Raw genomic sequence first — 22,643 nt, forward strand, 5'->3', positions numbered from 1 at the left:
TTCCCTGCCAGTCTCGGACCAAAATGAGACAAATGAGACAGAACGACCCATTCACAGTGAATCTGTCCAGAAAGGGGAAGGGCTGTCGATAAGAGAGGCTAGCGTGGATCTCAGTTCATTAGACGTGCATGTCCCCTACCCGCGACGCACTAGTGCGGTAAAGAGCGGCAGAACGGATAATGAACGAAGAAATTATTATCAAAAGTGGGTGAAAATATGTAAAATGCCCCTCCATGTAAATGCAAATGCCTAGCAAATGCGATCTTAAAGGCTGAGCAAATCACCAAAATGGCGTCGACAGAAGCAGAATCGTCTCCAGGTATGTGTCATATTTACTACCTTTCCTATCTTTTCCTATAAATGGTTTATTATATAGACTGGATTGTTTTCATTTCGATCCCAAATATTAGCTAACTAGACTTAAAACAACCAGAAACCCGACAGGCGCAATTCGAACAAGGCGTAGCAATCTCGCTACACCTATGGGTCTCTCTTACGGTCGCAGTCCAAAACAGCCTAGGCGGTCCCGATTCCGATGACAAGCGCGACTGGTTCGCAGGCGCTATTGTCGACATGTTTCCAAGCTTCGTCAACCTAGCCAAGCCGCGCAAACCGTCCCAGAAGGTACCTCAAGATCCGATTGCAGAAGACGTCGAAGCCACTTTATTGCAAGTCATGTGGGACGAATTTGAGACCAACGTCGATGATGACTCGGAAGTAGAAGTGGCCGATCGCATCGTGAAGATCCGCACGCAGTGCGCCACCGGAAGTTTCGAGTTTGTGGAAGAGTTGCGACGTAGATGGCTGGCTACGAAGGGCAAGACTATTAAGATGCAAGAGGTGGATGGAGGAGATCAGGAAACTGACTGGGAAAGCGACGACGACGACGATGATGAAGAGGACGAGGACGTTGAGATGGACGAAGCGCCCGCCTTAGTCGCGGCACCTAAGGAGCGCCCTCCACCAGAAGTAGACGAAGATGGCTTTACAAAAGTTACGCGAAAGAAGCGTTGAGTAATAGCATATGAGATATGAAGTCTTCTGCCGCAAACCCTGGAGGATAGGGTAGCTGGTAGTGATGCGGCATGATATGGCATAGCAGTTTTGCAATGAAATGTGCTTGTAAGGATATACAAGAGTAGCAGGGAGAACAATATCATGCATTCGAAGCCATCCGAAAAGAACCAACCGACGCCAACGATAACTCCAAAGTCATATCAATCAAATCAGCAGAGTGCCAACAAGCCAACCTTCAGACAGCACTATTACTCCCATTCCTCATCGTCGCTGTCATCGCTGTCCTCTGCTTTCCGAGTTTCCATTGGGCTATTAGGGGCCTGGCTTGGATTTCCGGAAGCCGCGCCAACGACGTCATAACTGGTATCGCTGTCGGGTTGAGACTTCTCGTCGTTAGACTTTCGGGGTTCTGCAGGCTTTAGATGTCCCTTGGCCGGGGCAGCACGAGCAGGCGGGTGAATGGTCGTGGAAGATTCGGTCGAAGCTGGTCTTGCTGGCTTTGCCACCGGCTTAGCTGGAGCAGTATCTTCGTCGGACTCCTCCGACTCTTCTTCATCCTCTTCCTCCTCGGATTCCTCGCTTTCCGACTCCTCGCCCCACCCGATCTCTTCTTCGGCAGATGCAGCTAAATGCCAGTCAGCTAGGTCCATATAGATTTACTCTAGATATCAAATAAAATAAATGCAACAGACCCTTCAGTAGATCTCGGCGACGTGCTTCAGCTGTCTCTATACTGTGTCTGAGGAAATAGTATCGCTTCCAGAAGTCGGCATAAGGAACTTTGTCAGGGACAAGCTTCTCCATGTTCGCTCGTAGTTCGGGATATTTCGCAAGGTCGGCACTGATATTCTCTGTCTTCTTCTCCGCATCGAAGGTCTTTGCCCATGCAGCATATTCGGTAGTAGCAGAATCTTCGGTAAAGCTCTTCTCGGTCGTGTGAATGACATGAAGCTGTGCATCGTATCTCGAAGTATGAATTACTCGTTTTCCAGATTCATCCTTGCTTTCGAAGCGACGGGCGGTTGACTGAGAGTCACCGGACTCGGAAGCAGGCTTGACGATAATAGCATCACGGAAGAAATTTCGGACATTTCCGCCGAACTTTAGAAGCGCCTCATCGGCAGCATCCTCCGCACGTTGGATATCCTTCAAGCGCTTCGCAGCCTCTGCCTTCAACCGTGATATAACCGTTTCGGATTCTTTTGCCGGATCGTCGGGACCGGTAGCTCTCGCTGTCGTCGGGGTAGTCTCGGGATCTTTCTCCTTATCACTGGATGACTGCGATGTCTGTTCTGGAATGACAGGCGGTGATGTAGTCAACGAGAGAGCTCTTGCACGGAGATTTGCAAGACCCCTGGTAGCATCCGCGCCGAGTAAGGTAACTTCTTGATGTGCCTCCCTGTATACAGACTCGCCCTTTGATAGGAATAATGTTATTCGATTGCCCCTATGAATTCATGCAATTACCGTACCTGCTTGATCACGTTACCAACAGTTCCGCCGAGCCATGTACCCCAAGTACTGCTAGAAAATGCACGATATGCCTCCTGAAGATCTTCGTTCAGAGTATGTTCGGGTTTCTTTTGGGACGATTCGCCATTTTGGGTTCCGTCGCGATCCTCATTTCCGTCCTTAGGGAGAGCTTCTTCGGCTATGTGATCGTATGCGAGATCCATGGTTGGATCAGGGCATGGAATTCTTTAAACTACCGTGTCAGATTGAATGACCTAAATGGGACCCCTCTTTTACAACAGAAAGAGGGGGTGATACGTAAGCAACTAGAACTCTCGTAAGTGGTACTATAGAGAATGGTATGTTGAAGTCGGTGTCGATATTGTAGATGTTTTGGGGTAGATGACGAGGCTGATGGTATCTGCCGATTAACGATTGACGTATCGAAAGGCTAAGGCATGTTTAGGGGAGTCAGGAAGTCAAGCGTTGTACCATTACAGCATAATTAGCATAAGAAGGTACTTGCTCGGCCATAACCTGCTACCATATTCGGTTTAGCCCATTTTCATCCCTCCACCCCTCGTCCGGTATTGTACCTTGAGCAGGTGCGGGGAATCGCCGCCAGGGAAGCGTGAACATCGACAATTTCTTAGTGGATGGAAGTCCGTACCGAGCCCACATAGAACATCCTGTATCTCTTCAATATTCCTGCTTCGTATTGTAAAAAGGTACGGAAATCTTCCACCGTCTTTCTTGCCTTGTCAAGTCTCGAATCTTACCATTGCCATTGCCTACCTTGTTCCTATGAAAGTGTCAACCTCAATCAGTCCTGAATCGGATGTCTTCTTTTCTCCTCTTATTTTTTTAATCCCCGCATCCACATGCACAGAAAAGTTCAATTTATTAGACTTCAGTATATTAACCATCGCCCTCTTCAATATCTGCAAGGTAATATCTGTTTCGGTTTGAGAGGTGGGATATGCACTTTGCAGTTCGCATATGCTGTTTGCGTCTTATTGGACAAACATTTCATTTTTTACACATTATAAAGCAGCATTTGGAATTCCGTCACTTATTCGCAGAGTATTGGCCGAATGTTGTCTGCCCACTCCGGATCTCCTGTGACGCTGTGAATAAACGGCAATCAACCTTCAAGTCAGCTGTTGTATCACTGCAACATACTGGTAGCAGATCAGATATTTCTTCTAGACCAATGCCCCACGGCTTCTACGGAGATCAGCAATAAAGACCGCACTTGGATCTAAGACTCATACATTTATTTCCTAGCTTAGGGCTTACATACGCCGCAAGATAGCGGTGTTTTTACGGAATATTCCATAACTACCAAGACTACCTACCCAAGCGATAACTGAAAGCTGGCCTGATACTAGGTACATAAGCCAGGGAATTACCATATTGCAGGGTCGCGAGGTTGGCATTAACGCCGGTTGGTAGCGCATACATATTCGCATACACTGCATACAGTACACTGCACACACTGCACACATACCTCGCGTATATTATTATACGTATCATGCGGACTTGCCCTTTCAGACCCTCCCACTATCCAGGGGCCTAGGCTAGCCTGTGACCGTATCCTGCCTCATACTAGGGAATTTTATACGCTGATCACGGCACAGTCCTAAAAAGTCAGGCACCAGGCTGACGTTGAGCTAGTTGAGTCATCGTCCCTACCATTGTTCCATCATAGACTTACTGCAGAACCGTGCAGTGTGCAGACTGACAGAGTCCGATGGCCGAGGTCAGACGGAATACATGGGCAGATGGGTTGGGTTGACTGGTTGACTGGTTGATAGAATCACCTCGCCCTGGTTCTCGCCACTTAAAGGCTAAATAGAGATCCGATAACGTGACTCGGCCTATCATACAAGCCGTTGGGACACCGTTCCGATCCTACGGTGGCCTGCAACCTCCAAGAGCAAAGGATCTCCTATTGGATATATCTTACCTAGGTACTTCGAAGTGGCCTTACTAAGTACAACAGCGATTCGACTTATAGGTACGTATGTATGAATACCTATACATGTCATGTCGAAATCCAATATGCCCTCTACCAGATTTGAGGCCAGGATGACCCTGTCACGCAAATGCCTTCCGTACGCTGCAGACCAAGTATCGTGGATCAGCAAACTAATTAAGTACGTACGCCATGTGTAGCGGTCTTAGACATCAATGATGGCTGAGAGGTAATTTTGTACAGATTTGTAGACGAAGAAACGCACTTGAAGTCTTGAACATTGTTGAAATTCGAGGTGTTTGTGGATCTTAAGTACAGATGGGCTAGCAGGGGTTGCAGAGAAATACAAAGGTACAAAAGGGGGCGTGGACGTAACACGGAGAGACATACGAAGGGCGACCAGCCACAATCAACTCCGTTATGTCCGAGTTAGCAAAAGGCCAAGGACCTAAAAGGGAACCAGTACAAGGACTAGGCTTATCCCCCCGCCACATCGAGGTCAAGGTTTCCTTTGAAATATGAAAGTCGAACCTCCCAGTTGTTCTTGTACCATTGAAACAGCGCTTACAAATCGGAAAATTGGCCTGTCTTCTGCCCCCCTCTCTCAAATTCCTTTCCTATCGTGAGAGATTCGTAGATCAGTTTTTTCTCACATACATCATACTACAAGCCTACAAGCCTACAATACATACAGCCAAATACAGCCAATACAAGCCTCTCCCATTGACCACGCTGTCCCAAGTAAGAAGGGGGGTGTGTGTGAGTGTTAGTAGTGTGGCTCCCCTACATCGACTCCCTTCTGAAAGAAACCAGGCGAAAAAAACGCCTCCGTTTATTCCCCTTCCAATCTTTCCATCTTCAGCCTCAGGGATCCTGGGAGGCGAATTTTTGTCTTCTTTTTTTTCCAATCACTCACATTACAATACGTACAAATATTTTGCGTGGCACTTTAGTCGTGGCTATCATCGACCTTTAGAACGACCTATAGGTTTCTTAAGATCGATCTTATCTTAAAGCTACGACGACTTATACGTCAATCTTATAGCGCGGCAATTGCTGCGCTTCGAGCCATTCTCCCACCCTAAGCTCCGCTACCAAATCGTCGTCATTGGCAGCGTTGGCTCAATCACTGACGTATTTACCCAATTAAGAGGGGTCGTCGAGTCTTCGAGTCTTCAAGTCGTCAACATTTATTCAATTCATATTATATCACATCACATCATATCTAGTCTTCAATCTTCAATCTTCTCGCTGTTCCCTTAGTTGTGACTTATCGCTTCTTTAACCTGTCGCCGCCATTCCTTAGGCATCAAAATACAATGGCTTCGACTCACTCCCAAGCTCTACACAATTTCATCCTCACGCCTCAACAGCAGAACTTGCTGTTCCGCGCTCTCACATCGAACCAACAAGGCGGCAATAGCAGCAGCTCAAACAGCGCCATGGCTCTCTCGCCTGATTCTTTGTCTAAGTCTCCTGCCCAGGTCCAGAAGACCGAACCCAACCTAGCCTCCCCGACCGGTACCTCCAATGGTCTTCAAGAGAGTCCTTACTTGGATTATGATTACGATCTTGGACCTGATACTAGTTTCGATTTCGACTTCGGTCAGGATGGCCAAGCAAAGATGATTGGGGACCTTCCAGGAACGTCGCCCACTGACGACTCTAAAGCCAGTTCTCCCGAAGAGGAGAGCCCTGATAAGAGAGGCCACCCAGATGATGAGGATGAGGACGAGGATGAGGGTGGAGGCAAGCGAAGGGAGAGCGAAGGAAAGGTTCCCAAGAAACCCGGTCGCAAGCCTCTTATGAACGAACCCAGTTCGGTGAGTCGCAAGCATAAACCACTCGGTCTTGGTGAATTAAACCACGTCTAACAATAGTACGTACAGAAGAGAAAAGCACAAAACCGCGCAGCTCAGCGTGCATTCCGAGAGCGCAAAGAGAAGCATCTGAAGGACCTTGAGACGAAAGTAGAGGAGCTTGAGAAAGTCTCTACGGAAACGAACAATGAGAACTCTCAACTGCGCGCTCAAATCGACAAGCTGACGATGGAATTGAACGAGTACAAGAAAAAGTTGACACTTCTTAATAGTCCCCGCCCAGTCACTGGTAGCAGCAACCCAAGCCGCAATGCAGTATTTGGCAATGCCGCTATACAAAACTTGAACGACGTCAACTTCCAATTCGAGTTCCCTAAATTCGGTGTCCTTCCTGGGCCTCAGAGCTCTTACGCAAATCCTATCCCTAGGACATCGTTGTACCACACTTCATCGTCCGGCAACAGCCCAAACAGCCAGAATAGTCCCACAGATAAATCTAAGGACCAGGCTACTCCTAACTCTACTAAGAGTCGGGAGAATTCTGACTCACAATCCAAGGATGCGTCATCGAAATCTTCGGGCTCTCCCTACGATAGCACTTTCGGTGCCAGTGTGTCCAGAACCAGTCTAGATTCTAGCCACAACAGCGTGAACGGAGCAAACACGGGCTCTCCTTGCTCGTCGACGGCGAACTCTAATATGGGACCCAGCTCTTCTTGCGGAACCTCTCCTGAGCCATGTACTCAGTCACCAATGGGCTTCAAGCCTGTAGATACTCTTACAACAATCGGCGAGGAACAACCGTCTTTGACAACTGATTCTATGAACCGTAAGCTCGTTAAACCCCGTCGATTATAACGTCCTAACTAACAGAATTTTTAGATTTTAACAACCTAAGCAACGTGGACTTTTCTAGCATCGACTGGATGTCACAGCAAAATGGTGGCCAATTCGATCCGCAGCTTTTCGGTGACTACCGAGAGCCGCAGGATAATATTCTCTCCAGCGCTACCTTCGATGATAGCTTCTTTAACGATGCCTTTGACGTTGACTTTACAACGCCCTATAACGTAGCACCAAGCCCCAACGCACCCAACGCGCCCAAGAAGAACCTCATTGCCGAGATCGACGCCCGCAAGGAGTCTGATGATACTATCCTGACTAACAACGGAAAGTTGCTCACTTGTAACAATATATGGTATGTCAAATTCTATTGTTGAAGTAAATAATGAGACATGCGCTAATACAAAAATAGGGAGAAATTGCAAGCCTGCCCCCGCGTGCAGTCCGGAGATCTTGATCTTGACGGTCTTTGCTCCGATCTTCAGAAGAAGGCCAAGTGTGGTGGCTCCGGTGCCGTTGTTGATGAGCAGGACTTTAAGGCCGTGATGACCAAGTATCTAGGTGTTGATGCTAGCGGAAAGTGCACCTCGTCCATAACCGGGAAGGTTTCGCTGTAAAAAGAACATAATCGGAGGTTCCTCGCTTTCTCGGATAGAGGGAAAGCCACTGCCTACCTACCTATTATTGTGCCACCACCACCATTCATCGGGTAAAGGCGGAAGGAGTTCTATTGTTTTCGATGGCAGGTATGCCTCAAGGCGGAAAGGGGCGTGGGGTATCGGTCAATACCACCGCGGTTTAAGACGAGAGAAACGAAACACAAGAGGACAAGAAAAGAGGGACGAGGCCTACCATCTCAACTCCGGGGTGTTAGATCTTACGTTCCATCTCATATGTCGTCAGACCACATTCATGGGAAACGGAGTTGCATTTTCGACAGAGTAAAGGCGAAAAAATACCTTTCTATGTTGTTTTTGTTTTCTTTTCTTGTCGAGTCTTGTTTTGTTTTTCCTTGGACCGTGTCTCTACTTCTACGTGGATTCCGGGTGGGTTGTTATTATCAAAGGGGGCCTAGGTGGCACAGTTCATTCGATTCGTAATGAATGGCTTGCCTACGGCCAGGCGGCTTTTTGGAGGTATACACTTACCCTATCTTGCCTACCTAGGTAGTAAATGATGGATGAGATGAGACCAGGGATGATGAATATTGATGACTTTGTATGCCCTGGGAGATATGTGCCCCTATCGCTACCTTGATGAGGTTCCCAACGTAGGATATCATGATATTGGCGAAGCGGTTGGGACTAGATCTTCCCAGACGCGAACGACAGGCGGAAAAGATGGGAAAGGAAAAGACGAAAGAAAGGGAAATGATATGAGGTGGGGAAAGGGGACTTTCGGTTCGAGTGACGAAGCGTTTGTCTTGTCTCTCTTTACATAGGACTGACTGCATACACAATTGAAAGTCGTGGATTCAATAACTTCCAAGGTTAACAATTTTAAAAGTTTCGTCGTCTTGGTTTGATGGTGAATTTGTATGAGTGTAGGTACTCATCTCTTTACATCACACAATCATACCCAGCCGCTGGTGGTGGTTGGGATACGGGGAAGTGAATATTATGACAGTTGTAGTATCTGTAAGATTTATATCGAAAAGGGATGGAAGCATAAGGAATATACCTACCTGGGGTTTATATAGGTATCATTATAAGGAGAACCTTAGGTAATCAGCTCGAGTATTGAGGCTTTTACCACCATGGAAGGCTTGTGTTGTTAGTTTGGACCTCGATCTCACACTGTAGATAGCCTACCCATAACAGGAAGAGTGAATCTTACATGGCTGCTTCGATAACCGCTAAGTACCTACCTAGCTAGGTACTTGAGATGAGGTAATTAATGGCATATCCCAAGCTGAAAAGGCCTTAGCATGATTTCTCCAGACCAACACACATAAAACCCCCCCAGCTGAAAACGATAGGAATGTGATATCTCGCAATAGTCCCACGGGAAACCAAAAGCACCAGTTTCCCGACATGTCTCGGGTCCGAGGTATTCACTTCATCCGTCTCCTTGCTTCCGTGTTCAATTCGACGGCAAGGGTCCACGTAATCTGCAACTGTTCAATATGCCCTCATTCAGATAAGTGTATGAATTCTCTCGGTTCATTGGCAGATACTGGATAGGTATTTAATGCAAGTGGCAATACATTGGTAAATATATCCCCTATTTAACGCACCTTCTAAATGAGAAAAAGGGGCTACGCTATCTCAGCATACCGAAGTCATAATGCGAATTAGCGAGTTCCAAGAAGTCGGCTTGGTTGGAAGGGCTTCTCCAAATATACGGATGTTCCGGATATAAAATTCGGTTTGGAAATATGAGTATTGTAGAGATAGCCGCGTAAGAACTAAATTCTTAGACAAAGGAGTCTTGTCTTGTTTACGCGCCAAGAAGGATACGCCCTAAGTAACAACCACATAGGACTATAACTCGGTTTTACTTCACGGAATAATATCATGACATAGTACAATTCCGAGGTACAAACCACTTTATTATATGGCCTTGTTCGTTTATATCGCCAATACCAGGCGAGCTCCCCTGATCTCATGATATATCAACTGGAATAGAAATCGAAACCGTCACTTATTATTCATGATGGAAAGTAGTGTATGTATATTGCATGATCTCTCTACCGTACCGTACAGAGCGTGCTGGCATGGACCAGCCCATTCTTTCACTATAAAACATGCCGACTGTAGTAACAGTGTCTATGCACCCTCTGCTACCCAACATGGTCCCGTCTCCCGTCTCATATTGCCTGCCCCGCGAATTGGTATTAACAGCGGGTACCGTAAGCCGTATATGGTCCAAAAATTGCCAATTAACCCTTGCTCCGAAGCAGCATTAGAGGAGCTTCGAAGCAGTATCGTGCCGGATGTCAATCCCTATCACGGGCCGGGTTGTCCGGAACCCGAACTTGAACCCGATGATAGGAACTTGCACACTAGAATATACAAGTAATGAGATGGCTCTTAGTATTTCGTTAAGGGCCGATGGTGACGATAAGGGGGTTGAAGGGGAGACGAGTTGGTGGTATCAACTTGCTATAAGCTAACACCGTTGTTAGTTTCAATGAGAGGAATAACGGCCTGGTTCGTCACTCGTGATATCGGATGTCCGTATTCGTTTGAAACTGATAAAAAATTGCAATCCGCCAGATCGATGAGTCAAATTCAATCTTCCAGTAATGGAGATTCGAACTGGCTTCGAAGCCACCAGAGTTTAGTTTTGACTCGTGAATGTTATAGGGGATTTCTCTGTGATGGATGAGGGTATAATATGCGGATAAATCCACGAAATCCTCGTTAACCGATTCCCAATGCCCAAAAAGCTGAAATAATAATTATGCCTGTGGCCGGGAAAATCAACCGACAACCTGTCGTGCTCCTTCTTTGCCGAGCACACCCCTCTCTTTTGGCTTCGGACTATGGCCCCTTTTCTTTCTGCCAAAAATGCCGAAGACACCGCCACCTCCACTAGAAGCCTTATCGTCATTTACAGTGCTAGCATCGGTCGGCAATGTAGCATCCCTTCGCGCTAAATCTGACCAGCTTCCCGTATCTTCAAGTGTTACCGAGATTCCACCGGTCGGGGACTTGACTTGTATGCCTGATGTACTCGATATGCTCTTAGTATATGCGCGGTGGTACGAAGGTAGCGGCGGTGGTGGTGCTCGTGACGGGGCCTTAGGTACACGGCTGTTGTTCGAAAAGTTTCTATTCGCATGCGAGCCGTCCTGTGTGGGCGAAGAGTGATGCTGTGCCTGTGCAACCCCATTGTTGATTGGGGCCGGTTTGGCCTCGTTGGTGCTGATAGCCTGGGGCTCTTCGTGAGATGGACCGGGCGCTGAATCATGTTCACCTGAACCTTCTTTCATTCCCGTAATCCTATTCTGAGGTTAGTATATGCAAAGGTCAAATTGTCCGGAAGCTTACTTCTTGTATGCTGCTACGGTATAATCAAACGGTTGGAAATCTCGTTCGATGGTACGATATAATTCCTCTTCTCGAATCTCTTTTTCTGTGGCATCATCCTTTAGCTTCTCCCTAGGCTTCTGTCTCCGCGCCCTAGCCTCCAGCGGTGCCTCCTCTAGCAACAGTTCTTCGAGATCGTAGGTGGCGTCGAAATTGGTCTTGTCTGCCGATGGAACAAAAATAGGTTCTAATTCCTTTCGTTCCAATGCGGGGAAGTCAATGGCCTGGAAGAAAGGTTCGTCTGTGAAGCTTTCCCAAGTGCTACCAAGCCTCTTATCAGTATTCGGGTTCAAGGCAGAACCGATAGCATATAGACACGGCAACGACACCGGTGGTTGGGTGACAGGAAATTTCGGATTGGCAGCGAGAATGACGTTTGTCAGGGTGGATTCCGAATTGCCTTCAAAAGGCCGCTGTCATGTTGGTAAGCACATATGCTGACGGGTAGATTTCATATCGGCAATGGGCTATTCCGTTACCTTATTGTATATGCATTCATAGAATAGCACGCCCAAGGACCACCAATCAGCTCTCACATCGTAGCCCTTGCCTGCATAGACTTCGGGGGCAAGATAGGCAAGAGTTCCCGATTTACTAGTGAGAAGCTTCCCAGGCACCACGTCAGACGCAACGTTCTAGATGACAAGAAGGTTAGCATATAGAATGATAAATGGAACGTTCGGCGCCTTACGAAATCGGTCAAATGGACATGACCATCAGCATCTAGCAACACGTTGTCCGGTTTGACGTCTCGATGTATTATACCTTGCCCATGCACGTATCTGAGGGCACAACCCAATTCAGCAATCCAGAACCGTACAGCGTCTTCGGTGAAGGTCTTCCTCGAAATGTGGAAACGTAGATCGCCTCCGCTCATTAAATCGACCACAAGGTACCTATTAGTGTAAGTCGTATTAGATAGCTCGCTTTGGTGCCGCCACTGGTGATTGATGCATACATATACTCGATATCTTGGAAGCTATATCGCAAGTTACAGATAAACGGATGGTTCACATGTTCAAGCATGCGTCGTTCTCGTATAATATTTCGAACACTTTCGGACCGTACGACTGTTAAGACGGAATAAAGTCAATATCCCAAAATTCTCATATAACAATATACCTAATTGTATTTATTATTCATTTGGGGAATTGACATACCCTCATCTTTTCGAATGTATTTCAAGGCAAACGACAAGTTCGTGTCTTTCCTCTCGACTATTCGTACTTTTCCGAAAGCACCTCGACCGACGACTCGTAATAATCGAAAATGGTTTAGGTTTACTGCGAAGCAACAGAGAAAGACAATTCGTTAGCGGATGAAAGTTGTTGGCGGTAAGAACAGCAGTTCCGAGACATCGCGTGGGTTTCCAGCCTCCTTGTAAAGAATTTAAGAGAAACGTACCTTCGCCGTTGAGGTCAACGGGCTTGCCTTGGCTGTTGCCCATTGGGAATAGAAGTATGGCGATCCAGTTTCGGCAATTTCTAAGTGGTGTTCAGCAGCGTGAAGACGCTGAACAAATGACGATATAACGATTGAGTGATTGGAAGAGACCAAGAAAAGATAGAATAGTTATTAAGCGCAAAAAGATAAAAATGATGATAGGGAGGATTTTGGGGATGTCAGGAGGTCAGAAATGATCCACTATCCACTTCCACTCTGAGATGTCCCAGGGTACGCTGCTGCGTGTTGTAGACTAGGTACTATTCTCAGCCTGATGATCGACTTAGGTAATGCAAGTTATTACTACCATGGGTTGGTAAGAGATGGAAGTTAAGGAAAATTAATTCAAGAACCTCAACCGGAGGCTGGTGGTTCGATATGTATATGTATGCCCGTATGTAAAATCTATCATCTCAAGAGGCGAGGAGAAGGGATAAGAGAGAATGAGTAAGTTTAGAGTAGAGAAGAGAGAGTTAGTTGACTTGAGTTGAGAGTTCAGAATGGTCTAGGTAATTGTGCAGGACTGCAGGTATTGATGTAGGTACCTAACGTAGGTACCACCTGCCTGCAACCGCCCAATTGCAACGATCGCAACAGCACTGGACACTGGACACCAAACTCTAGCACGGGCGAGAGTACCTAGGTCGGTCTAGGTAAAAAAGTATAGCACAGGTACTACACCGTGCCGTGTTGCGAGGTTTAGCAGGGAGATAATGGGGAGATTACAGGTATCCTATACAAGCACTAGACCTGTAAAAAGGTACTTAAGCCAGCTTAGCGTAGCGTAAGGTGGACTTGAGTTTGTATGGACCTATCAGATGTAGGGATTCGAGATAACATGAAGGATCGTCGCCGCTCAGCTGCGGAGTTCCCATGTGCAGTTAAGCAGTTAAGAAGTAAGTACCTAGCAGTTGCCGCGTGTGAGCTGACCGTCTGTGGCTTCAATGTTTCCTCCCCTACTCCATCTTCGCCATTCGGTCCACTAAGATACCTGAGATACCTAAGATACCCAAGATACCCTAAGATATAGAGCCTATTAGTGTGTAATATAGTACGAACATGCGTCAAGTCTAACCCGACTAAGTAAAGTTCTAGTATCGATCCGTGTTTCAGCCCATACATTTCCACGCTTTGTGGCTTGTTGCCTTCCTTGCTTGCCACGCTACCACGCTATTCTATGCCCCCTTATCCATCCCAACCATCTGCCATCCTACCTTAACGTGCCTTAAGTAACGAAATATCATCTACATCTACTAGGTACATGGAAGTCTACCATCGCCAACCTCTCTCTATGAATCTATACGATGTTATCAAAGCCTGGGCGTGTGTTGGATATTAACCCATTGTTTTACATCGCCGCAATAGCTTGCTTTGTCCTTAGTACCTTAGTCTGGTGGTCTAGCAATGCATTCCGCATTCCCTTTGTCAATTCAGAGCTTACCTCTACCCAATTGGGAATATTCCTTTCTTTTAACGTGTCACTTAGCCAGGAACTTTTTAAACAATTCCGCAATTATCCCGCCTTCTCTAAAGCTTCTAAAGGCATTCCAAGCATTCCAAGTCTAGCCGTCACCGAGCCATTCAATGTCTTTGTTGAATTGGCCAGCTTCGATCGGCCCTAATGTTCGACATCTCTACCCGACATACAGAATACTTCCTAAGTAATATTAATGAAAGAGTCTCCTGTCAAGTGAAATCGGGTCTGTTAATTTTAGCCCAGCCCTGCAGATTTGGGGTATGGCATGGTTCTCCGATTGTTGACCAATGGGCTGCATGAAGTCGCTTTTCTAGAATATGTTACTGTATCACATACGGCGACCCGTCAGCCTGCGCCGGTGAAGCAGCGGGGAACGCCGTTAAGTGTTGGCCGCCACGTATAACTCGTCCGCGTTGTCACTCTTATTCTCGGTCATGCCGTACTGCCGACTGAGAGGTCAGAGACAGCGATCCTATAAGATGTTGTCATCATCTTCCCCTGATTCAGATTTTATATTCTAATTACCAAGTTCGCATTTTCCATGCCACCCACCGATACTTAATCTATACCGAGCCTGATATCTAAGTATAGGAAAAAGAATATACACATACGTCAGATGAAAAGTCTAAGAATATACATATCCCCGACCTTTTTCGTTCCCTCGCATGGGGTGGTTACTGGAAATAACCTGCACGTCGACAACCATGGAAGTAGCACGGCGCCTCCGATCTATGTTCCAGTAAACACTGGTCTCTATCTATCGTGGGGGGGTTCTACGCACGTAGCTAGGTTCAAGCTCTGGCCTAGTTGGAGCTAGGACAGCTACGACCAGTTAATGTACCCCATACGAGCTTTATGATTTGTTCCCAAGGTCAAACAGATACCATGTAGCCGACTAGCCATTCTCACCAACAGCTACCGTACGAGACTTAACAATTTAAAGCGATTTCTGATTCAGCTCCTCAGGTATTATGGAACCCAGAAGCTCGAGCAGGACAAGCAATCGAGGTCATGGCTCAACCACTAGTAACGGACCGGTCTCTTCTCCCAATGGTTCTCGTATGGCACCGCGGGCTTGTCCGAATGGGTGCAAATTTGCGATATGGCCGGAACCGAGACGTAAGGGAGTATGCTTAACCGATCGAAGGATGAACTGTTAGACCATACTTCCTGTGTCTGTGTGTCAAGAAGCCAAGAGGCCAAGTATTTGGATGGTATTCGATCCTCAACCAAATTCTCACCAAGATACCTAAATTTCCAGCCCTCTACTACTATTACTTTTTTCGAATGAAGCTATCGCGATCGTATTATACCATTAGCCAAGCAGACCTCGGCATGGCCCTCGGTCCAGAGCAATAAAGGAAAGGGGGCCGTAATTGACACCCGCAAGCTAATGATGTGAGATGAACATCGACAGCGCTAGGGTGGACTAGTCGTGGAGTCTAGCACGACATACTCACTAGTATATTAAATATTTAGGTATTAGGTATATCCTAATCACGCTATTAGAAGAATTTTATCGAGAGATTCATACTTACCCGTATCTATACAGAGTTGCTATCCAATGGGTAAGTCGGAGATGAACGATATAAGTATCGGGTCGGTTATTCACGGACTTATACAAAAGTTCCTCTATGAAGTGATATAACTATATTTTGAGATTCACATGTTTAATTATATATAACTTAACAATACTTTAAGTATCTAATAGGCGAGATATAGGGATATCATTGAATTATTCAGTTGTGATGTAATATCAATGACTATTAAGAAAGTCGAAAGAATCGGATTGTGATATTCTTATGTCTTGGTGACGTAGTGGGATAGACGGCATAACCTCGCCGTGTTAATAAATTTACATGTATGTGTATGACGTAACATCGTTCTAGAAAGGCGAAAGAATAACAATAAAGTTCTATTACAATTGCCGGGACCCAGATCTGAGGCCAAGATGCAGATGTGCAAACTCTGTCCTTAGTCATCCTGCAGCAACACCAGCACCATTACCCGGAAGGGGAAATCCGGGGTCGCGGGTCTATCCGTTCTGCATCCCATACCTTCCATACTACCAGACGTAACTTTTATCATTGATTATACATATGCAGGTCTTTTTTAATAGCTTTAAGGTCCGTAGCCTGCCTACGTATATACAAAGCTGCTCTTAATATCCATGGATGCGACTTATAAGAGCTGCAAGTTATGCTCTACCATATTCCCATCTAGGTAATCGGTCCTGCAGATCGTGTCCATTTCGAACCCTAGATAGCCTCAAACCCGCATGCTTCTATAAACTTCGCGTCATAATAACATGCGAGCGAGTGTTAAATCCGAATTCATGCTGAATAATAGTATCAGTAAACCAAATCCCGAAAGAAGAAAATAGGGGATAGGTTCGCAGGATTCGTACGGGGATAGGATGGAAACTCTTCTTTCATGGGTAGGTATGTAGCTTTGTTATATAGCTTGAAATTATCTATATAAGCTAGAAACTCGACCGCCATCAAAGGACATAAATCTCATCTTCATCGCATTCTATAACACATCGTTAATAGACTCAAACACACTCACCTCTTCCGTGTTATATAAGATCAGAGCTTTACAGCCATGGCCACCACCACCACCGCCGCCGACAAGTCGAAGCAGTACTTCCCCCTCGCTAGTGGTGCTAGCGATGGCTGGTCTACGGAGACCGAAGCAACAGCGACATGCTTCTGCGGTGCTGTCCAGCTAGTCTTCGTAAGTTCACTCACCTCGCCCCTATCTCGCTCATCCGCCCCTATCTCGCCAACCCCCATGCTCATTCTACACACCCTGCTAACCATTATCAGCCGCTCCAAAAGCCGGGGTTAGTGGAGACATTCGTCTGCAACTGCACCGACTGCCACAAGATCACGGCCTCGATGTTCGCGACCAACTTCATTGTCGCGAACACACACCTCCGCCACGTACGCGGGCAAGAGCTCCTCAAGACGTTCTCACAGAACAAGACAATCGCCTCGGGCCACCACATGACGAATCACTTCTGCGGCGAGTGCGGCACGCTGATGTACCGCATTGGCGCGCAGTGGCCTCACTTGAGCATCCTACGTGTCGGCACCGTGGATGATTTCCGCCTGCACGAGACGGTCCTAAAGCCGCGCGTCGAGCAGTACATCGAGGAGCGCGCGAACTGGCTTGGCGAGGTTAAGAGCAAGGAGAAGGCGGTAGGGATGATGAAGTTTGGGGGAGAAGCTAGGTTGTGAGAGGCGCAGATGTTGGGGTTCGGATCTCGGTGCGCATTTTACCCCGAGATGGTGGGATCTACCTGACAGCTCTCATCCCGGGCTGAGGCGTGGTCACGAGTTCATAATCGGGTTAGTCGGTACAGGATTGTGGTTGTAAGCCACAGGAGTATAAGACTGGGCGGTACATAGGTAGGTAGGTACTAGGTAGGTATATAAGTTTCCTTATTTCCAATAAAAAAGGGGGATGGCAAATTAGGAGGAGAGACCTATAACAAGAAAATGAAAATGAAAATGTTATAGGAACCTATCCGCTTCCCCAAGTGCTTACCCGCCAAAACTCGTGATTATCATCAGACGCATAGGCTTTTTGAATGTGGCGAACTGCTGATGAGATGGCGAGAGGCGTTGGGAACGGGTCATAGAAAAGAAAAGAAAAGCCTGTATTTCAGCTCAAGTACGTCCCGTGGAGATCCACACAGTAATGGATATACCGGATAGCCGCAGCGACAACCCGATGAAAGATCATAAGATGATCTACCTGTACTTAGATATGTAAGGCACTAAGAGCCTGCAGCCATCGTGGCGAAAATTCACCGTGGTGGAACTCGGAGATCGTGGCTTTCTTGTGTAACAGGATGTTTAAGAGGTTGGTTAAATTTCCCCTAACGCCCTCTTCCAGTCAAAACCTGACGGGTTCCACGCTTACTCGAAGCGTCTAATGGCGTTTAATCCGATTGTACTTGTCTATAAAGACGAGCACCAAGACAAATATTGCGCATTATAAGTGAGTTCACTGCTTCCGAGGAGAAACATAAATATAAACGAATGCCGAACATCGTCCGTGGGTTGGTGGATATCCGTCAATAAATAACTCGCGAGAAAGAAACAGAAAGAGAAACTGTCCAGGTGGACAGAAAGGTGATTAGTATGAAAGACGAATGTAAATATGACCGGAGATGTAAAATTCTTTGGAAACGGGTAGCAGCATTAATAAATATTTAGAAGCTATTAGGTAGCACGAATTACCTCTTAGTAACGCCTGCCATCTTTCTCCGCGGCCCTTGGTTTCACTAACAATTTAGGGAAACTCTAATTGGTCAGAGACGTTACCTTATCGAAATCTCCCCTTTAGGTCCCTGGGTATCACCCGAAGCCAAGTTTAATGTTTAACAACTCCATCTTTTATCTTGTACGAAACAGTATTTACTAAATTCAACCATTCAATACAGAATGATATACCCGTGACCCTGGTCTAGCCGTGGAAATACCTATTAAGATGCACTACAGTATAAACTACGGGCCGAGTTCTCGGATTCGTGGATGGACCTAGCTACCTGGCCAGATTGTTGGTTAACCCGACCTTTATCTAGACTATCTCGACGTCTTTCGTGCCTGTATACCCAATGAGAACCATGGATATCTTGGCTTTGGTCAGCATCATCATGGTTAATCTATTGGTACCTAGTAGGTTACTCTGAACAGTCTAGAGCAACTTGATGCCGGAGATGCACGTATCTGTCATTGGACATGTAGGTAACTCCAACTTCTATTTCGATGTTAGCTCATCTGTCGTCTTTACTTTTTTTCTTTCCCTCTTCGTGAAGCCATGTTTACTTTCTTCGCTATCTCAATTATCTCGTGCTTCATGTATCCATCTTATTCTTGACGAGTGCTTTCCCTTCATAGGCGAATCATCCTGTGAACGCTCTAGTAGCACAGCACGTAAGATCTGGGGTCAAGTTGTGACGTAGATCGTGGGATCTGTGCCCCTAACTTACTTCAAAATGGCTCTTGACAAGAAAACCAAGTTGGTTGTTGTCGGCCTAGGAATGGTCGGCATTGCCTTCATGTGAGCAAATACTGACCTACTGTTATGCCAATTTATTAACCACCCCCTAGAGAAAAGCTTTTGAAGCTCGATGCTAGAACTCATGAATATAATATCGTTGTTATTGGCGAAGAGCCCCACCTCGCATACAATCGAGTTGGTCTTACAAGTTTCTTCAGCCACCGAAAGGTTGAGAACTTGTATCTTAATCCGAAAGAATGGGTACGTCGGGTTTAAGGCGGGTTCGATATTGAGACAAATTACTTACCCGACGCGTAGTATACACAGCACGCCCCGGACAACAAACTGAGCTATCACGTAAACACTTTGGTTACTGCCATCGACTCTACAAATAAGACTGTAGTTTGTGCTAATGGCGACGTGGTTTCCTACGATATTCTTGTTCTGGCAACCGGCTCCGATGCGATTCTTCCACGGCATACTCCCGGTCATGATGCCAATGGGGTCTTCGTCTACCGGACTATTGAGGACTTACAGAATCTCATCACATTCGGAGGATCGCATAAGGGAACGGTCGGCGCCGTCGTCGGTGGAGGGCTACTGGGCCTTGAAGCTGCGAATGCCATGATGGACCTGAACTGTTACGATAAGGTGAAACTTATCGAGAGAAACAAATGGGTTTTAAGCCGACAGCTGGACGCCGACGCTGGTAATCTAGTTGTTGAAAAGGTTACAGATCTAGGACTTGAGATCCTGCTAAGTAAGAGGGTGAGAGAGATAAAAACCGACCAGGGAAACAACGTAACAGGTGTCATATTCGAGGACGGTGAGCAGATGGACTGCTCCACTGTCTGCTTTGCTATCGGCGTACAACCGAGGGATAGCCTGGCGAGAAGTGCCGGCATTAAGTGCGCTGACAGGGGCGGTGGTATCCTCGTCAACGACGACTTAAGTACGAACGTCCCGGATATATATGCGATCGGCGAGTGTGCAAGTTGGAAGAACCAGACTTTTGGTCTCATCGCACCCGGCGTTGAGATGGCCGACGTTCTCTCCTTCAATCTCACACAAGCCAAGATCCATGTACCAAGAATCTTCAAACGACCCGACCTAAGCACAAAACTCAAGCTTCTCGGTGTCGATGTCGCGAGTTTCGGGGATTTCTTCGCCGACAGAGATGGCCCCAGTTTCTTACCAGCAAAGGCGGCGAGAAAGAAGACGGAAGATCAGAGCACCACCAAAGGGTCTCCCTCTCCTCTGGTTAAAGCTCTTACGTATAAGGACCCCTTCGCTCAAGTATATAAGAAATATTTATTCACAACCGACGGTAAATACCTCCTCGGAGGTATGATGATCGGAGATACCAGCGATTACATAAAACTAGTTCCCATGGTCAAGAACCAAAAAGAACTAGACATTCCCCCAGCACAACTTATCCTCGGTGCAAAGAAAGAGGGTGACGACGGAGCTGATGATCTCGACGACGATACACAAATCTGTTCCTGCCACAACGTCACGAAGGGTGATGTAGTCAACGTCGTCAAGGACGGCACATGTAAGACGTTAGGAGACGTCAAGGCGTGTACCAAAGCCGGTACCGGTTGCGGTGGTTGCATACCGCTCGTCACCAGCATCTTCAGCAAGACCATGGCTGACATGGGCGCCGAAGTGACGAATTACCTATGTGCCCACTTTAGCTATTCCCGCGCCGACCTATTCAACATCGTAAGCGTGAAGCAACTAAAAACCCTAACCGAAGTCATGCGGGAAGCGGGCAACGACCCGGACTCGGATGGGTGTGAGGCCTGTAAGCCAGCCGTGGCTAGCATATTTGCGTCGCTGTGGAATAAGCACGTCATGAGCAAGACGACGCACGGGCTGCAGGATACGAACGACCGGTTCTTGGGTAATATCCAGCGGAACGGCACCTTCTCGGTCGTCCCCCGCGTCTCCGCCGGAGAGATCACGCCGGACAAGCTGATCGTCATCGGCGAGGTCGCGAAGAAGTATAACCTCTATACTAAGATCACCGGTGGCCAGCGCATCGATATGTTCGGCGCCAAGAAGCAGGACCTGCTCGATATCTGGGCGAGGCTGATCGAGGGCGGTATGGAGAGCGGACACGCTTATGCCAAGTCGTTGCGGACCGTTAAGAGTTGTGTCGGTACGACCTGGTGTCGATTCGGTGTCGGGGACAGCGTGGGCATGGCTGTACGCATAGAAGAGCGATATAAGAGCATACGCAGTCCGCATAAGATAAAAGGCGGCGTCAGCGGTTGCGTCCGCGAGTGTGCTGAGGCTCGGAATAAAGAGTAAGCATCTTCCCTCTCCTTCATTATCTTAATCATCATATCACAAGATATTCTGACAAACCTAAAGCTTTGGACTCATCGCGACCGAGAAAGGCTTCAACATCTTCGTCGCCGGCAACGGCGGTGCCAACCCGCGGCACTCCGAGCTTCTCGCTAAAGACGTGCCACCCTCGGAAGTCGTACCGATCCTAGACCGGTATCTAATGTTCTACATCCGCACAGCCGACAAGCTGCAGCGGACGGCGCGATGGCTCGAGAACCTTCCCGGCGGCCTAAAGTACCTACAATCTGTGATCCTCGAAGATAAGCTAGGGATCTGCGCCTCGCTAGAATCTCAAATGCAGCAGCTCGTCGACTCCTTCTTCGACGAATGGGCCGAAGCGGTGCGGGACCCATTGATTGCAGGCAAATTCGCACAATTTGCCAACACGCGCGACACACTCGAGACCGTCGAAACGCAAGACGACCGAGGGCAATCACGGCCCGTAGATTGGCCCCGACTCGCCGCAGACGAGGACTTCAAGGGATTGAAGGACCGCTGGAGTAGCACATCATGGCAGCCGGTGATCGAGGCGAGTTATTTCGCAGGCGCGGACGCAACACCCAACGGCGTCAGCGCGAACATCAAAAGAGGCGACACACAGCTCGCTCTATGGCGCGTTCGCGGGAGGTACTACGCCACGCAGCAGATGTGTCCGCACAAGCGGTCCTTCGCGCTCTCTGACGGACTCATCGGCCAAGACGTAGCCGCACCGCCATCACCTCCCGCTTCCCCTTCTTCCTCTCCTACACCCTCCGAACCATCCTCCCCTACAGCAGCGAAAAAGGAACCCTGCGGTAACCCCACAACCCCATGGATATCCTGCCCCTACCATAAACGCAACTTCGACCTAGACAACGGCACCTGCCGCAACGACGCCGACCTCTCCATCGCCACCTTCGCCGCTGAGGAACGCTCTGACGGAATGGTGTACCTCAAGCTTCCGCCAATCGAGGAGCTAGACGCCGCGTTAGGGACGAGTAAATGGATGGTGCGAAAGAGTGATACGCCCGGCGGCGAGTTTGAGGAGCTGGATCGGAAGATCGGGTTTAAGGGGCGGAGGGGGAAGAGGGCTGATGAAGGGAGGGGCGGGAAGGTTGAGGGGGATGGGGGCGGGAGGAAGGCTGTTGGAGGAGGGGGTGGCGGTTGTGGTGGTGGTGTCGCGGTGGATTGGTAGGACGATGGATGTGACTATGAAGCAAAGCAATGTCTAC

At 47.6% G+C, this 22,643-nt stretch overlaps 6 protein-coding genes across 6 annotated transcripts; 4 read left to right on the top strand and 2 right to left on the bottom strand.

Annotated features, from left to right (window-relative positions):
- The first annotated feature begins 240 nt into the window (after positions 1–240).
- Positions 241–1,334, top strand: GGS22DRAFT_89709 (pre-rRNA-processing protein TSR2). Its single transcript, XM_047968361.1, has 2 exons — positions 241–319; positions 434–1,334. Exons 1-2 carry the CDS (start codon positions 289–291, stop codon positions 1,012–1,014), a joined length of 612 nt encoding a protein of 203 aa, XP_047821662.1. The 5' UTR covers positions 241–288; the 3' UTR covers positions 1,015–1,334.
- Positions 1,140–2,897, bottom strand: GGS22DRAFT_89713 (BSD-domain-containing protein). The gene is made up of 3 exons (XM_047968362.1): positions 2,490–2,897; positions 1,710–2,433; positions 1,140–1,642 (listed from the first exon to the last, which is right to left on the bottom strand). Exons 1-3 carry the CDS (start codon positions 2,691–2,693, stop codon positions 1,266–1,268), a joined length of 1,305 nt encoding a protein of 434 aa, XP_047821663.1. The 5' UTR covers positions 2,694–2,897; the 3' UTR covers positions 1,140–1,265.
- A 2,869-nt stretch (positions 2,898–5,766) lies between these two features.
- GGS22DRAFT_185211 (PAP1-domain-containing protein) lies at positions 5,767–7,727 on the top strand (the record flags this gene model as incomplete). Its single annotated transcript, XM_047964286.1, has 4 exons — positions 5,767–6,270; positions 6,337–7,096; positions 7,150–7,465; positions 7,523–7,727. The coding sequence occupies 4 exons, from the start codon at positions 5,767–5,769 to the stop codon at positions 7,725–7,727; spliced, it is 1,785 nt and encodes a 594-aa protein (XP_047821664.1).
- A 2,605-nt stretch (positions 7,728–10,332) lies between these two features.
- On the bottom strand, positions 10,333–12,759 carry GGS22DRAFT_89741 (kinase-like protein). Its single transcript, XM_047968363.1, has 7 exons — positions 12,549–12,759; positions 12,305–12,427; positions 12,103–12,214; positions 11,836–12,040; positions 11,624–11,779; positions 11,106–11,557; positions 10,333–11,057 (listed from the first exon to the last, which is right to left on the bottom strand). The coding sequence occupies exons 1-7, from the start codon at positions 12,589–12,591 to the stop codon at positions 10,535–10,537; spliced, it is 1,614 nt and encodes a 537-aa protein (XP_047821665.1). The 5' UTR covers positions 12,592–12,759; the 3' UTR covers positions 10,333–10,534.
- Positions 12,760–16,668: 3,909 nt separating this feature from the next.
- On the top strand, positions 16,669–17,306 carry GGS22DRAFT_185213 (Mss4-like protein; the record flags this gene model as incomplete). Its single annotated transcript, XM_047964287.1, has 2 exons — positions 16,669–16,800; positions 16,893–17,306. The coding sequence occupies 2 exons, from the start codon at positions 16,669–16,671 to the stop codon at positions 17,304–17,306; spliced, it is 546 nt and encodes a 181-aa protein (XP_047821666.1).
- Positions 17,307–19,072: 1,766 nt separating this feature from the next.
- GGS22DRAFT_197752 (nitrite reductase) lies at positions 19,073–22,606 on the top strand (the record flags this gene model as incomplete). Its single annotated transcript, XM_047966029.1, has 4 exons — positions 19,073–19,137; positions 19,188–19,338; positions 19,396–21,389; positions 21,457–22,606. 4 exons carry the CDS (start codon positions 19,073–19,075, stop codon positions 22,604–22,606), a joined length of 3,360 nt encoding a protein of 1,119 aa, XP_047821667.1.
- Positions 22,607–22,643: the final 37 nt, after the last annotated feature.

This window comes from Annulohypoxylon maeteangense (assembly GCF_022496945.1).
Source record: "Annulohypoxylon maeteangense strain CBS 123835 unplaced genomic scaffold GGS22scaffold_3, whole genome shotgun sequence".
Lineage (NCBI taxonomy): Eukaryota > Fungi > Ascomycota > Sordariomycetes > Xylariales > Hypoxylaceae > Annulohypoxylon > Annulohypoxylon maeteangense.